The sequence below is a fragment of the Dromiciops gliroides genome, chromosome 2 (assembly GCF_019393635.1).
Source record: "Dromiciops gliroides isolate mDroGli1 chromosome 2, mDroGli1.pri, whole genome shotgun sequence".
NCBI classification, from domain to species: Eukaryota; Metazoa; Chordata; class Mammalia; order Microbiotheria; family Microbiotheriidae; genus Dromiciops; species Dromiciops gliroides.
In genome coordinates, this window is record NC_057862.1 from 512274153 (window position 1) to 512289416 (window position 15264).

Here is a 15264-nt window from a genome sequence, read left to right on the forward strand (position 1 = left end):
AAATTAAATAATATATGTAAAGTATTTTGTAAATGTTTAAGTGCTATATAAATGTTAGAATTATAGCAACAAGAGAGGCTAGTCATGTTTCCAGAAGAGGAATTTATTCATTCTTTAATTATTAAATCTCTATTGTGTGAAAACTATTGTTTTAGCAACTAAAGAAGATAAAACTTTAGTCAAGACAGTGTAAAAGGCAGTGTTGATAAATGAAAGAATATGTAATTAGCAAAGGTCAAGATTTAAATGCCAGGCAGAGACACTAAATATCATATGAGCTTGGCCAATGCATTTAGCCTAACTGAGCCTCCATCTTTTCACCTATAAATTTGTCTTATATATCAATTATGGGGCAATTAGGTGGTACAGTGGATAGAACACTGGCCCTGGATTCAGGAGGACCTGAGTTCAAATCCAGCCTCAGACACTTGACACTTACTAGCTGTGTGACCATGGGCAAGTCACTTAACCCCAATTGGCTCTCTTTAAAAAAAAAAAAAGTTATAATGCTAATTATCACAAAGTTGTTTTGAAGAAAATGCTTTGTAAGCCTTGAACTGTTATAGAAATGTGAAGTTTTGTTTTTTTCTTTCCATAGTATGCTCCTTGAAAATATGGGCATTTTTAAAATCCCCACCACATGACTCACCGCTTTGCACTTAGGAGGTACTTAATAAATGTGGATTTGAATTTTAAATACGGACTCTGTTCTCAAGGAGATCACAATATAATAGAAATGCCCATATACCTACTGCTTCTCCTACCAGTGAGAAAAACTTCAACTCTGAAGGTGCCTTTTTTTTCAGACACTAGATAATATTATCTGTAGACTCCATCTTAGTTATAGGAAGAGTAAGTTATGATTTTAGGAGTTCCTGAATGGGGAAATATTGACTCTCATGTGATAACAAAAAAGATATAGTCACCAACAGGCTTACTTCCATTCTTCAATGAATCCATGATTTTTTCAATGAGGATACTTATTGAAATGGTGCCAATCATAATCTACCCACACTTTCTCACCCTGAATTATTCTTGTCAATGTTCTTCCATTAAGCCTCCAAATGTATCTACCCAATGTGCTTAAAGCCTTCCTCTAAGTCTAGAAATCAAGCCATCCATGCATTATCCCTTACTCTTGTCACACGACCAGCTCACTTCCCTTAAAATGAATGTTCTTCATATCATTCACATTATTTCTTTTGCTCAAGTCATCACTGTGCATCAGTTCTTTAATACCATTTGTCTTAGGGACATCTTCAACCAGCTACCTAATAAGTATCAACAAATTCAACATTTGCAAAAGATAATTAATTTTCATTCCTCCAAAATTTACAAAAGACAATTCATTTTATTTCCTTCAAAACCCTTTCCAAAATCTGTTGAGAACACCACCACCTTTATAGTCAAGCACTCAGTGGTCATACTTGACTCACAATTCTCATTTACCTATCAAATTCAATAATTTGTCAAATCTTACTGATTTCTATAAATATCTGTCATAATCTTTTGTTGTTTTTGTTTTGTTTTGTTTTGTTTAGTGAGGCAATTGGGGTTAAGTGACTTGCCCAGGGTCACACAGCTAGTAAGTGTTAAGTGTCTGAGGCCAGATTTGAACTCAGGTCCTCCTGACTCCAGGGCCGGTGCTCTACATACTGAGCCACCTAGCTGCCCCTCTGTCATAATCTTTTATCCTAACTGCCATCACTCTTTTTTAGTTGTTCAGAACCTCTCCCCTTGACAATATATTCATAAGTTCCCCTTTCTCTAGTATCTCTCTTCCAATCCATACTGCACATGACTGCCAAATTTATAGTCTTAAAGTATAGATCCACCTATAACATTCCTTTTCTCAAGAAATTACAGTGACTCCTTTTTGCCTTTAGAATGAAATGCAGCCTCATTCATTTGGCTTCTAACGTCCTTCACAATCTGGCTCTAGTCCATCTCTCCAAGTTACAAATATTACTCTGTTCATGTATCCTATGTTAGAACCAAACTGGCTCCCTTGTACAAAACATTCCTACCTCTCAATTTTTTTATTAGCTTTTCATCCATGCCTAGCATGTAATTCTTTCTCACCTCTCTTTCCTTCAAGGTTCAGTTCAGGTGCCAACTCCTAGAGGAACCCTAACCAGATGCCAACAACTTGCTAGTTTTCTCCTCTCCCAAATTGCTTTGTATCTAATTTAGATATTTCCTGCACTTACTTTTCTATGAATGTTGTTTCAGTCAAAGAAAATAAGCTTTTAGAAGGCAAGGACAATTTCATTTATGTCCTGATATTCTTTATGTCCAGCTCAATGCAGGAAACATAATAGGGACTTAAGAAGTATTAATGAATTTCTGTTGATTAAATCATTGATAATATTCTTCGGCCAGCTTTTGTTCACAATATATATTTACACTGCCCTTTGAGTCACCCATAATTTTGAAACTTCACAGATTCTAGTATTCCATGATTTACAAACCTATAGAAATAGTAATTTGGATTAAGCATAGCCATTTTCCCGACATCTTCATTTGAGATAACACACCCCTATAATGTATTTTAATGCATCCTTACAAAAGGAAGGCAACAAGAAGAGATGGATAAAAATCTATGATTTGCTGCTACTTAATACTAGTATTTCCTTTTGGCACTGACACACAACTTCTTTGTGATTTTGCTTACTTATTGGAAGCAATCTCTGTCATACTCTCTTTCTTGACAATCTTTTTTCATTATCTTATTGATACTATATTTTTATATTAGACTAAAAGATACCTTAGATCATAAATATTTTGCTCCTCAATAAAATAAAGTTTTATTTGTAGGACACATTTCCTGACTAATCAGATAACATACCTCTTACTGAGATTCAGTTTACCAGATTTCTTTCCTTTCTGACAGAAAGGAACCAGATAGCAAAAGAATAGTGCCCACCTTCAGGGAAAGTGGATTCTTAAAGTGGGTAATGGAGCATAAAAAAGGGAAATGGAGATGAATGGGAAATGTTTCACCTACTTAAAGTTATAGTAATTCAAACCTGGAAAAACCCTTGAAAAGTGTTTAAGCAACTTTCAGTGTTCTTTGAAAGATTTGGGGAATTGGTGTCATAGAAAGAAAAAAAGTATGAATGTACCATTTTTAAAGGGGGTAGGGAAGATGGAGTCTGTAAACTATAAACGATACAGTTTGATTTTGATTCTTGACAAAAATTTTAGAAAGCATTTTTAAAGGGATAATTAATGGGCATCTAAAAAGGCAATAGTGATCATAAAGAGTCAGTGTGGATTCATTACACTAACTGTTTTTTCCTTTGGGATAGAAAAATGTTGGAGTTATAATTTACCTATATTTTAGAGAAATAATTGACAAAGTTTATTATGTTGTTCCTATGAAAAGATAAAAAGAGGTAGACTAGAGATAATATAACAGACTGGATTCAGACCTAGTTGAATGGCAAGACTCAAAGAATAGACATTAGGCATTTAAGGTCATTTTAGAAAGAAGTCTTCAGTGATATCTCCTAGGACATGAGTTCGGGATTGTTCAATTTCACATCTGCTTGATTATTTTTGAGGGAGGAAAGCATGGGTTGTATACTCATCTAATTTTGAGAGGTCACAAATCTGGGAAGGATAGATAATCTATTGGATGAAAGTTAGGATCCATAAAGGTCTTGACAGGTTAGGAGGTACAGTGGACAGAATGTTGTACCAGAAGTCAGGATTACTGGAGTATCAATCCAGACTCACATACTTACTAGCTATAACCCACTCTCCTCTATATATGTTGTTCTGCTTGGTTTAAACTCCATGGGACAAAAGACCCCAACACTTGGTAGCCCTTGGTATTCCCACCATTTCCTGCCTCCTTGTGTATGTTATTTCCCCCTATTAGATTGTAAGTTATTTTCAATATCCAGGCAAAGGGGCACCTACCAAATGAAGCCAATCCAATTCAATTCAATAAAACATTCATTATATACATAGGATGTTCCAGGCACTGTGCTAAGTATTGAGAATACAAGTAATAAAAAGACTGTCTCTGCCCTCAACAAATTTATAATCTAAAGGGCAAGACAAGATACAAAAAGAAACAGGAAGGGGAGAGGAGGGGCATCAAGTGGTTCTTCTTTCATGGAGTTGACACCAAGGAGGGCAGCATGAAGTTGACATGAGACTGCAGTTTCTTCCCTCTATAAAGGAAGGCATTGAAAAGAGTTTGGTACTCTATCCTCCAGCCCTCCAAACAGAGCAGAAAGAAGGCTGAGGGAAGTGGAGTCTATCAGAGCTTGAGTTATATGTCTGGGTGAGTTTAGAAGTGATAAGCTTATCATAGGAGGGGCATCTTGTTCCTTTAAGTAGAAACCAAGCAGGACAGTAGATGCAAAGCCCTTTCTGTCTACCTCTTCTCTACTCAGACACATACTGATTTGCAAAAATTTCAACTGTATCTATCTGCCCATAATCTGAATATACTTATATATGTGTGTGTGTGTATCTGTCTCCTATTGTAGAATATAAATTCATTGAAGTAAAAAATTATTTCATTTTTATATTTGTATCCCCAGCACTTAGCATAATATTTTATACATAATAAGGTAAAAGAATTTGCTATTGATTGATCATTGCCTACTTGCCAAGTATAAGGAGATTTTTGTTCAGGTATGGGATTAGATTTGATAGCCTCTAAAGGATCTTCCAAATCTGAGATTCTATGATTCTAAATCTCTAATTGTATGAATGGGGAAATTGAGGCCCAAAGTCAAGAAGTGATTTGTCCATTGTCTTACAGTGAGTTAATGACAACTGAGCCTAAAATTCCAGTTTACAGATTTCAGTACTCTTTTTACTGCTTCAGAATTAATCATTTGATTCTGCTTGCTGATATAATCTCTTCTTCCCAAACCTGTTTTACCATTAAAATGCCTGCCAAAAAAGGAAAGGAAAAAAAAACATTGCTAATAGGTAGTTAATTTCGTCATAGCCAACATGTTTCTCTAATTATTAAACTTTTTGTTGTTGTTCAGTCATTTTTCAGTCATGTCTAACTCTCCATGACCCTGTTTGGGGTTTTCTTGGGAAAGATACTGGAATGGTTTGCCATTTCCATCTCCAGCTCATTTTACAAATTAGAAACTGAGGCAAACAAAATTAAGTGACTTGCCCAAGGGTTACATGGCTAGTTAGTTTCAAGGCCACATTTACACTTAGGTTTTCTTGATTTCAGGCCCAACATTCTATCCACTGTGCCACCTAGCTGGTTATTAAATTTTATTATTTATTACTCCTATTAAAATTTCACCTTTGCAATTTGAGAATAATAATAGGTAGAATTTATATAGCATTAAAGGTTTTCATAGAATTTTATGTAAATTAAATCATTTGATCCTCACAACACTGTAAAGTAGGTACTATTATTATCCCCATTTTACAGATGAGGAAACTGAGGAGATATAGGTTAAATGGTTTACCCAGGGTCACACAGCTATCAAGTTTCTAAGGCACAAGTCAAACTCTAGTCTTCCTGACTATAAGTTTATATGTGGAGGAAATTTTTGTGAAGTATTAATGTGTATTTTAGTATATGCTACCTTTCTTCTTGCATCATCGATTTGGAGCTGAAAGAGAACTTAGAAATTAGCATCTCTTTGTCACTGTAGTGCTGATACTTAACAATGATATATCTGGATGAGTTAAATTTTTATTTCAATCCTATGGTTTCTTATAAAATCTAATGACTTTCAATTTTTCTTTTATTTTAAATATTTTGTGGATAAGGAAATTACCTTTTTGATTTCCTGAAATAAAATTCCCCTTTTTTCTTCTTAATGATTTATATGAAATTCTATAATTTTTAAATTTTCTCTTTATATTTTTCTTCTCTTTATCATTTTTGTCTTCATTCCTTACAAAACATTTTTTTTCAATTTCATCAATTTATTGGACTTGTGGATTTTTCTTTCCCTGATGCCTCTACCATTGTGCTCTTCAGTAAAATTGTTTACCTGTTGACTATTTAGTTGAAAATTTAGAAATATCCTTAGAATAATGTAAATGCAATTATCTTAACTTTTCTGTCAAATCCTCAGTTACTAGCTCCTTCCACATTTCACCATGTGAAAGTTTCGTAAGTTTCTATTATATCTTTGTTTTTCAATATATTATGTCTTTTTTGTATAAATTCAGGTGATTATCTGTTTCTTTCTGTTGTTCTTGATGGTACTGTTTCAATACATATTTCTTCTGGCATTTTTGCCTCTGGTTCTTGTTGGTATTATGGGACTCTTATGATTGTTTCAATTTTTTTGAATCATTTTAAAATTTTCTTTTGAGAATTTCAGGTAGTTTTGGTTCTTTTCAGTATTTGTACCACTTTCTTGGGGGAGTTGTTGAAGGGGAGATTCCCCTGTGACCTCTCATTCTACTACCCTTCTGAACTTCAGGCATTATTTCTAATTTTAAATATATGAAAGAAAATATAAAAATATTCTTAGTTTTAGCAATGTGTTCCTGCAGATTTAGGTTTAAATGGAAGAATGTTATATAAACCACACACTATTTTTCTTCAAACATTTTATTATCAATTAAAAAATGTATCCAATGGGAATCAGAGTTAAGGAGAACCCCCAAAAGACTAAGACAAGAGCTTATATGTTTAAGATGATGTACTCTTTCATGACATTGTGAATACTGAATTAATAATAGAAAATCCCTCCTATTAATGCTGTCAAAATTCCTCAGCATTATCCTATACTCAGACTGTTCTTGATATTTGAAGTAATTAATAAATTGACAAAAAAAAAACATTGCAAGTCATTGTTTACCCAATAAAATCATCAACCTAATAAAACCTTTTATGTAACATAAAGAAATGATATGGGTCAAAATAAACTCAGGTTGAAGAAAGTTTTGGATTAGTCCATAAAAAAACATTATCAATACTAAATTATTAAATGAAAGTAGGGGATGTTCAGTTGTAAACTTTGATATCATTGCCATTGATGGAATTATATGGTAAGAGCATCTCTAATCTAACACAGTGTACTACAGCTTATATTTTGATTCTTAAACTCAAATTCATACCCTTGAAGAAAAAAATTCTTGTAACCTAAAATTTAAAATAAATAAATAAAGGAACTAAAACTTCAATCACATTCATGGCTTGATGAAACTCCATCCAGCCTCCAAGTTATTTCATGTACTATTGAGAAATGATAACTATAATATATAACTAAATAACTATATATTAAATCCAATACAGATTAATTAAAAAGCAACATAATGGGTGGGTAGTATTTATTTGATAAGAAAATTTGACAAAGTGAAATGAAGTGACAGTTCCAGAATTTCTAGGGATGATGTTATAATAAGGTGCCCTTGAACATGCTACTTGGGAGTCAGAAAGAAAAAACAAATGACAGGTTGATAGATTATAATGTTCATTACTGAATATCAAAGATATATTGCATAAACCTGAAACCACTGAAATTTATTATTATGAAATATCAAATATATATTACTGTGATTGTGAATTTCATACATTTTCCAAAGTAAGTTACGATTTTTCAGTTTCTTTTTTAAAGAAACAACTATTTTCAAATTGTCAATAAAAGATATTTTCAAAATTATAATACCTTTAAACTATAAACATTTTATAACCTTTTTATAATTAAATCAAAATGAACATATTTTATGTTTTGCATGACTTCACACTGTATAATCAATGTCATATTGCTTGTCTTCTCACCGGCTGTGGGAGGGACTGGAGGTTGAGAGACAATTTGGAAGTCAACATTTTTTAAAATGAATGTTAAAATTTTACATGTAATTGGAAAATATTTAATGAAAAAAACAAAAATATATTTTAAAAGTAAATAATGGAGTTTTATATTTTATCTGCTTCCCATATCTTAAATGTTTTAAATTGTTTTTAAAATTTCCAAGCTGGACTGAATTTTTTTGAACTAATGGAGTTCCTGAATATTTAAAAGAGATTGTGTTAAAGCTTCATTTTAATGTTTTATTAAAAAAGACAACATAGTTTAATCTAAAGGCATAAGACATATTTTTCTTTACAGCTTACTGTTCTGCATTTTAGAAAGTGAAAAATTGGATTCTATCCTATTAAAATAAAATACTTTTACTTACCATAACCAATAGGCAATGAGATCTTCCAGGTGCAATCTAAATTGTTGGGGTAAGCGCCAGGAAAACCTGGACTCAAGATCACTCCAGTCATGCTGCTCAGTGTTCCACCACATTTTGCTGTTAAATGGACAGTGATATTCAGTTTTGTGGATCATCTGTGCATCACTCTTTTCAAGAATACTTGAAAGCAATATATTTTATTATATTATACTAAATACTGATAATCATTAAAAATGACAAAAACAAAAAGTGAATTTTGGTTGTGGGGTTGAAATTTCAATTTGCCTGCATTTTGGAATTCAGAGACTGGGTGACTTTGATAATTCACAATTATACTACTCTTTATGTCTTAATCAGCCCAAATTTAAGAACTGTCATGAAAGCCATCTTTAAGTTTGTGCATGACCAGAAAAGGAAGTGGTCTAGTCATATATCATAAATGAGGGGCAAAAAGGCAAGAGTCCATTTACTTTAACAGCATTCAAAAAACATTAAAAGAAGCAGAGGAAGGTTATCTCAAACATTGGTTGAATTTTCTACCAGAGGCCTTTAACAGAAGGACATGTACAAGATACCCAAAGTAAAAAGCTATGAATAGATTGAGATCAATCAATAAAACAATCAATAATTATTTACTAAGTACTTACTATATTCCATCAAGTAAACTTAGTATTCAAGTTCCAAAGGAAAAAAAAAATAAAACAATCTGTTTCCTCAAGGAGCTTACATCTTATGAGAAGGGACAACATACACACATATATATGTATGAAAAAATATATACAAAATAAACATAATGTAATTACTTTAGAAGTTGGAGCATTAGGAGCTAAAGGAATGTAGGAGGTGGCAACTGAAGTTAACTTTAAAGAAAACTAGAGATTCTAAGAAGCAGAAATGAGGAGGAAGTATATTACAGGCATGGGCTATATGTGTTTCACAGCAATTGAAGAAGAATCCCCACTGGTGGGATTACAGATCAACCTAAATCCACTGGAATTCAGGTAGGCATAAGAAAAGTGGTGATTTCATACTACTTTCTTCCTCAGGAGACCGGTTTGGATAGAAGCCTAAATCAGGGCTTCTTAAACCTTTTCCACTCAAAACCCCTTTCACCAGAGAAATTTTTAATCAACCCTGTGATGGCATATGTAGTGCAAAGTGTACATGTGGTGTGTTTGGAACAAAGGCTGCAGCAACTCCCACATTCAGTTATGCGACCCCATATGGAGTTACAACTCATAGTTTAAAAAAGCTAAGGGCTAGATTAGAAGTATCAATCTCTGTTCATTTATTTGCTTGTGTTTTTAGAGCCACACAGAATGACTGTTAAAAAAAAATAAATGAATAGCAGGATATGTATGTACAACAAATAAATGTTGCCTCTTTCAGAGCAGATACCTAGAAGTTGTAAACATATTAAAGGAATGCCATTATAGAGCAAAAGCATTTTGAATCCTCTCTTTTGGAATTGCCTTCAAAGCCTGTAGGATAATCTTTGAAATATCCTCAATAATGATAAAACTTCAGTCTGTGAAGCTAGGTTTAATTTCTGGAATTAGCTAAAAAGTCTCATTTGGCATTATATCTGGCAAATAGCCTTAACAAAGTTGGGTAGCTTTTTTTTAATAAATTATTATTCCAAAGGCAAAGATTAATTTTCTTGTGCTACTTATATAATGGCTTTAAAAAGAAGCTGTTTTGAGCTATAGCTATAGCAATATGATAATAACACTAACAACAAGCTTATATTTGCATAGTGCTCTAATTTTTTCATAATAGAAATAAGCATACAATTTACCAGTATGACTACCTTGAAAATTAAAACATTCATTTTAAAATGCATTTTCTACTACATAAGCTCCTGACGTCAGGAATTTTCATTTTGTCTCTTGTAACTTCAGTGCCTTAGCAAGGCACATGGCCGGCACTTAATAAATTAGTGTTGACTGACACCATCAAATGCTCAAGGTAATTTGCTAGCCACAGCTGAAAAGCAAATACACATAGGGCATAATTCTTTCCCTAAAATGATTTTACAATACATAAAGGTAATAAATATGTGTAGATACATATATCTATAAAAAATAATGCCTGCTCATACTCCCTTCACATACTCCCTTCACAGGGAACACACCTAATATACTGGAATTCTTCATCTAGAATTCTTGACATTGTGTAAATGACATGGACTGTCCAACATTTGTCCTTATTAAGTGAGAAGCTCATATTTTTCCTGACATAGATACTGGATAACACCTTTTTCCAGCCCTATGTAATAAGCAGCTATTGAAAGAGTTCTTAAGAACATGATCTCACCCTCTAGTTTTACATGTTATATGATTTGCCTAAGGTTATACAAGTAGTGTCAGGTGGAATTCAAATGTCCTCTGACATTTGGGACAGCATTCTTTCCCATCTGTCTCTAATAAATATTTATAAAGAGCCTCAAGATTTTGCTTAATACTATTTTGTACATAAATAAGTGATATGACATAATACATGGCATGACATAGCATAAATAAAACTCATATGATACACTGTATGTGAGCTATTCTTTTTTTTGATTTTTGATTTTTAAATAGAATTTTATTGTCCAAAATATATGTAAAAACATGATCTATTCTTTTAAAAGGAGGATTCATGTAGCATTAATTGTGGCAATGTGATAAACTTTATCTAACGAATGCCAGAATGGTACAGTGGAAGGGAGCCAGCATTATAGACAAGAAGACCAGGATTCAAGTCCAGCCTCTGACCTCTATTGGCTTGGTGACCTTGGGTGAGCTACTTAATCTCTCAGTGCCCTAGTCAACTCTTTAAAACTATAATTTGCAGAATAGCTGCTAATCTGCATTAATAGAAGAAGTTTGTATACCAATCTAATCACAAATTAGATATAAGGAGGGGAAAGTCAGTGCTAATTATCAACTGCTCTGATAACTATCCAATCAATTGTCAACTCATAACCTTTATAATGCCTGACCCATTTGCTCCATTCATACAGCTACCCCCTAGTTCAGGCCCTCATCAACTTTTTTTCTAATTTTTTAGCAGCCTCTTAATTGGTCTACCTTCCTCAAGTCTCTACCTGCTTTCAGCCTTTCTACACACAGCTATCAAAACAATTTCCTTAAGTTCAAATTTAACTACATTATTCCCATAAAAACAACAATAATCACAATAATGATAGCTCTTATTTATATAGTATTTGAAGGTACAAGAAGCATTATACACGTTATTTCATTTGATCTTACAACCTTGCAAAGTAAACTTAGGGCTGAAAAAGCTTAAGTGACTTGGCCAGGGTTTTACAGCTAGTAAACTCAGGTCACCCTGACTCCAGGTCTAGCATTCTATGCATTGTGTGACATAGAATCTTTGAACAACCAACTCTAGTGGTTTTCTATTAATTTAAAAATAAAATACAGTCACAGATTTAGCTTTTGAAGTCCTTTACAATCTGGCCTTTTCACCCTCCATTCCACACAACATGCCTTTCCACACTCATAGGACATTACTCCTTCATTCTGCAATCCAGCCAAACTGCACTTCTTTATTTTCCCTTACTCAAGATACTCCATCTCCCATCTCCATCTGTCTTAGCATTAGTCATTACCTTGAAATGTATTCTTTTCTTACCTACCCCTCCTAGAGTCCATCTCTTCCTATGAGCTGCCACTCAGATATCATCTTTTGCATAACATCTTTCCCCATCATTCAACTGCTGGTGCCCTCTCTTCCAAACTACCTTGTATTTAATTACTTTGAATGCATATATACATGTATGTATGTAATATATGTGTGTTATATGCAAATATGTATATATGTGTATGAACACATGTGAGCATATACATGCATATATATATATATATATATATACACACACACACATATCCACAGTGCCATTCTCACTATAAGTGAATGAGATAAATTTGTAACTGTATTGAATGATGGCTCACAGGTTTTCATCAAGAAAGTGAATAAAGGATATGGAAGACTTGGTTTTAACATGTATTCAGGTGCAAGAAGAAACATTTCTTAGGACGTGGTCATCTTGCCTTGTGATATTCATGTAACAGTGGGAAAAGTTGTAGAATTAAGGTATGGACCTGAATTACCTTGAGCAAGTCACTTAATCTCCCAGCTACAGTTTCCATATATGTAAAATGGAGGGGGGGGGGCGGCTTAAGGTAGGTGATATCTAATGCCCCTTTCAGTTCTAAATCTGTTTCTATGATGACTACAGGCAAAAATATACGATGATAATATTTGCTCACATTTATAGGTAGCACTTTGAGGTTTGCAAAGGACTTTGCATCTATAATCTCATTTTATCCTCACCACCACTCTGTGAGGTAGGTGATATAAAATAAGCCCAAAGTAGTTGCTTTCCTTTACTATATATTGGTAACTCAATGTGTAGACTAACATTTGTTAGCTTTCCCATGAATTATCATGAGTCTTACATCCAGAATTGCAATCATTTAAGATTCTCAGCTTCTATAACATTTCTATATGCTGTAGGTGTTATGAGCAAATGGTTTTCATCAAAGATGATTATCCTTAAACTATAATTTGCTAGTGCACAGTGCATTTAAATAAACATTCATGAAATCAAATTTGCTTTGACATTAAGTGTATATAGCAACCAAACTAAACCTTTTTTTATGAAATTTGAAAGTTGAATTAAAATCTAGGAATGTTTGTTGAAAAGTGTTTCCATTTCAAAATTAACAAGTCAATTAGGTGTTCTGGTTTGAAAATGCATTTTTTTTAATGTAAGTTTAGATAAATATAATGATCCAGTTCATGTGTAGAGAAAAAATTCCTCAGGGGAAAAGTTCTTTTGTTTTTGTTTTGTTTTTGTTTTTGTTTTTAAGAACTGTAGAAAAGAGTGGGAAGCACTAGGTCTTTCCTGGTGTTCATTGCTCTAGTTTCCTATTCTTCTAATGGAAGCACCAATCATCCCAATCATTCAGGTTCACAACCTTGGAGTCCATGTATAGTTCTTGCAACATATTCTCTACACTCATTAAATAAGTTGTTTTATCATTTCCACCTTTTTGTTATTTTTTTATATCAGGCCCCTCCTCTCCATTCCAATCTCTATTTTAGACTCAGCTTTTCTTTTTTTAAAATTTTTGTCCAGATATAGGGCAGATAGCTTATTCCTACTCAGAAAAAAGTGTTAAACATGTAAGAATAATAACGTGCATTAACAAAATGAAGCATAAAATAATATTTTATTACTAAGAATATATTAAACTACTAACTGATCTTTCTGCCTCAAGGCTATCACTTCTACAATCTATCTTCTCCATTAATGATCAAATAATCATTCTCAGGTATCAGAAAAATTAATTTAATTTGCCTCTTTTTAATAAGTATTTATTAAACATAGTAGGTACTTAATACACTTTTACTGCCTATGTTTCAATGAAAATGCTTATGTTTCAATGAAAAACAGTCCCTGACTCCATAGACTATACATTCCACCAGGGAGTTACTAAAAAACAAAACCAAACAAACAAAAACCAGGTAAGTCAATATATAACAGTTTAAGGAAAAGGGAAAAAACTAATAACTGAGAGAATTAAGAAAGTTTTCACTTAGGATCTGCCCTGTAGGATAAATGTATGTGTGTGTGTGTGTGTGTGTGTGTGTGTGTGTGTGTGTGTGTGTGTATTAGGTATCTATAGTATGTCAGATTCTGTACTTGAACTAAGGATACACAGACCAAAAAAAAAAAAAGAGAGAGAATCAGTTCTGACACTCAAGGAGCTTACATTCTATCAAGGAAGATAAAATATACATATCTAAGTATACATTCGGAACAAAAACAAGATAGGTTCAGATAGGAGGAGCCTAGCAGTTGAGTGTATCAGGAAAGTCCTCATGTAAAAAGTGGTGCTTGACCTGAGAATGGAAGGAAGCTAAAGATTTTTAGATGAATAAGAGATGAATGGAAAGTATATTACTGCCTCCAGGGCATTGCTCACACTATACCAGGTGCCTGGGATCTCCTTCCTCCTTTTACCTAATGAATTTTCAGTCATCCTCTGAACCCTAATTCAAGAGCCATCTTTTTCTTATTAGTAATTCTCTCCCTCATTGGACCTTTGTGGTGTACTTGTCTAACATACTTATCATTCAATATTTTGTGTGATCATAATCTGTGACTTATTTTTCTACAGTACTGTAAAATTCTATGAAGATAGGGACCAGATCTTATAATTTTGATATTCCTGGCAGAGTCTAGCAAAGAGTTTTGTGCAAAATAGATGTTTTATAAGGTTGCTAAGTTTGCATCTGTTTTCTGAGTCTAATGCTAAATAACTTTCTGAGCTATAATTTGGTTTCTTCAGTTTTATTTCTTAGGGACATATTCCTACACCAAAATATAGAATATAAAATCTTACCAATGCAGAGGGGAGATGGATAATTCCAACGTCGAACTGTTCCTGGCATGCAAGAAATATGAGAACGACCCTGTTTAAAAGAAAATTAATTCAATAATTTGAAAATTTAATAGAAAAGGCTCTCCCCATTCATAAAATTGGAGTTGTAGTTTATAAGACAAATATTTTATTAAAACCTTTAAGTAAAAATTATTATGCATATTTTTCTACTACCTAAGATGCAATATTTGAATTAGACAAAGTTATTAGGTATGTTACCTGACTTTATTACCACTTACAGAAGAGAAAATTATTCCAAGATACTCAACTGATTGGAAGGGCAAAATGTCAGTATTTCATCAGTGTATATAACGCAAGTTACTAATTATGTTCTAAATACAAATCAGGGAAACTAAGCCTCCTCCCCCTCTTTCTCTTCCCCCTCCTCTCTTCCTCCTCCTGGCCATCATTGTAAAATCAGGCAACTTTGTAAATTGTAATGAAATGTCTTGGGATCAATGGAGGTCTCTCAGTTTCTGTTTCTATTCCTGTCTCTATCTTTGTCTACCTCTGTGTCTCTCTATCTCTGTTCCTCTGTCTGTCTCTGTCTCAGTTCTCTGGGCATATGAAACTACGTCACCTTTCAAAAATCTATTCCATTGATTATTCAGCATTTTTCTTAAAACATACCATCAAATGGACACACCTAAAATGTAAGGGGAAATAA

The 15264-nt window shown here is 33.2% G+C and overlaps 1 protein-coding gene across 1 annotated transcript in view; it reads right to left on the bottom strand.

The window, feature by feature from the left end:
• CSMD1 (CUB and Sushi multiple domains 1) overlaps positions 1–15264 on the bottom strand; it is a 2580735-nt gene that overhangs the window by 323076 nt on the left and 2242395 nt on the right. Inside the window, 2 exon segments of the mRNA XM_043985743.1 lie at positions 8140–8256; positions 14559–14628. Coding sequence (XP_043841678.1) covers positions 8140–8256; positions 14559–14628 — 187 coding nt within the window.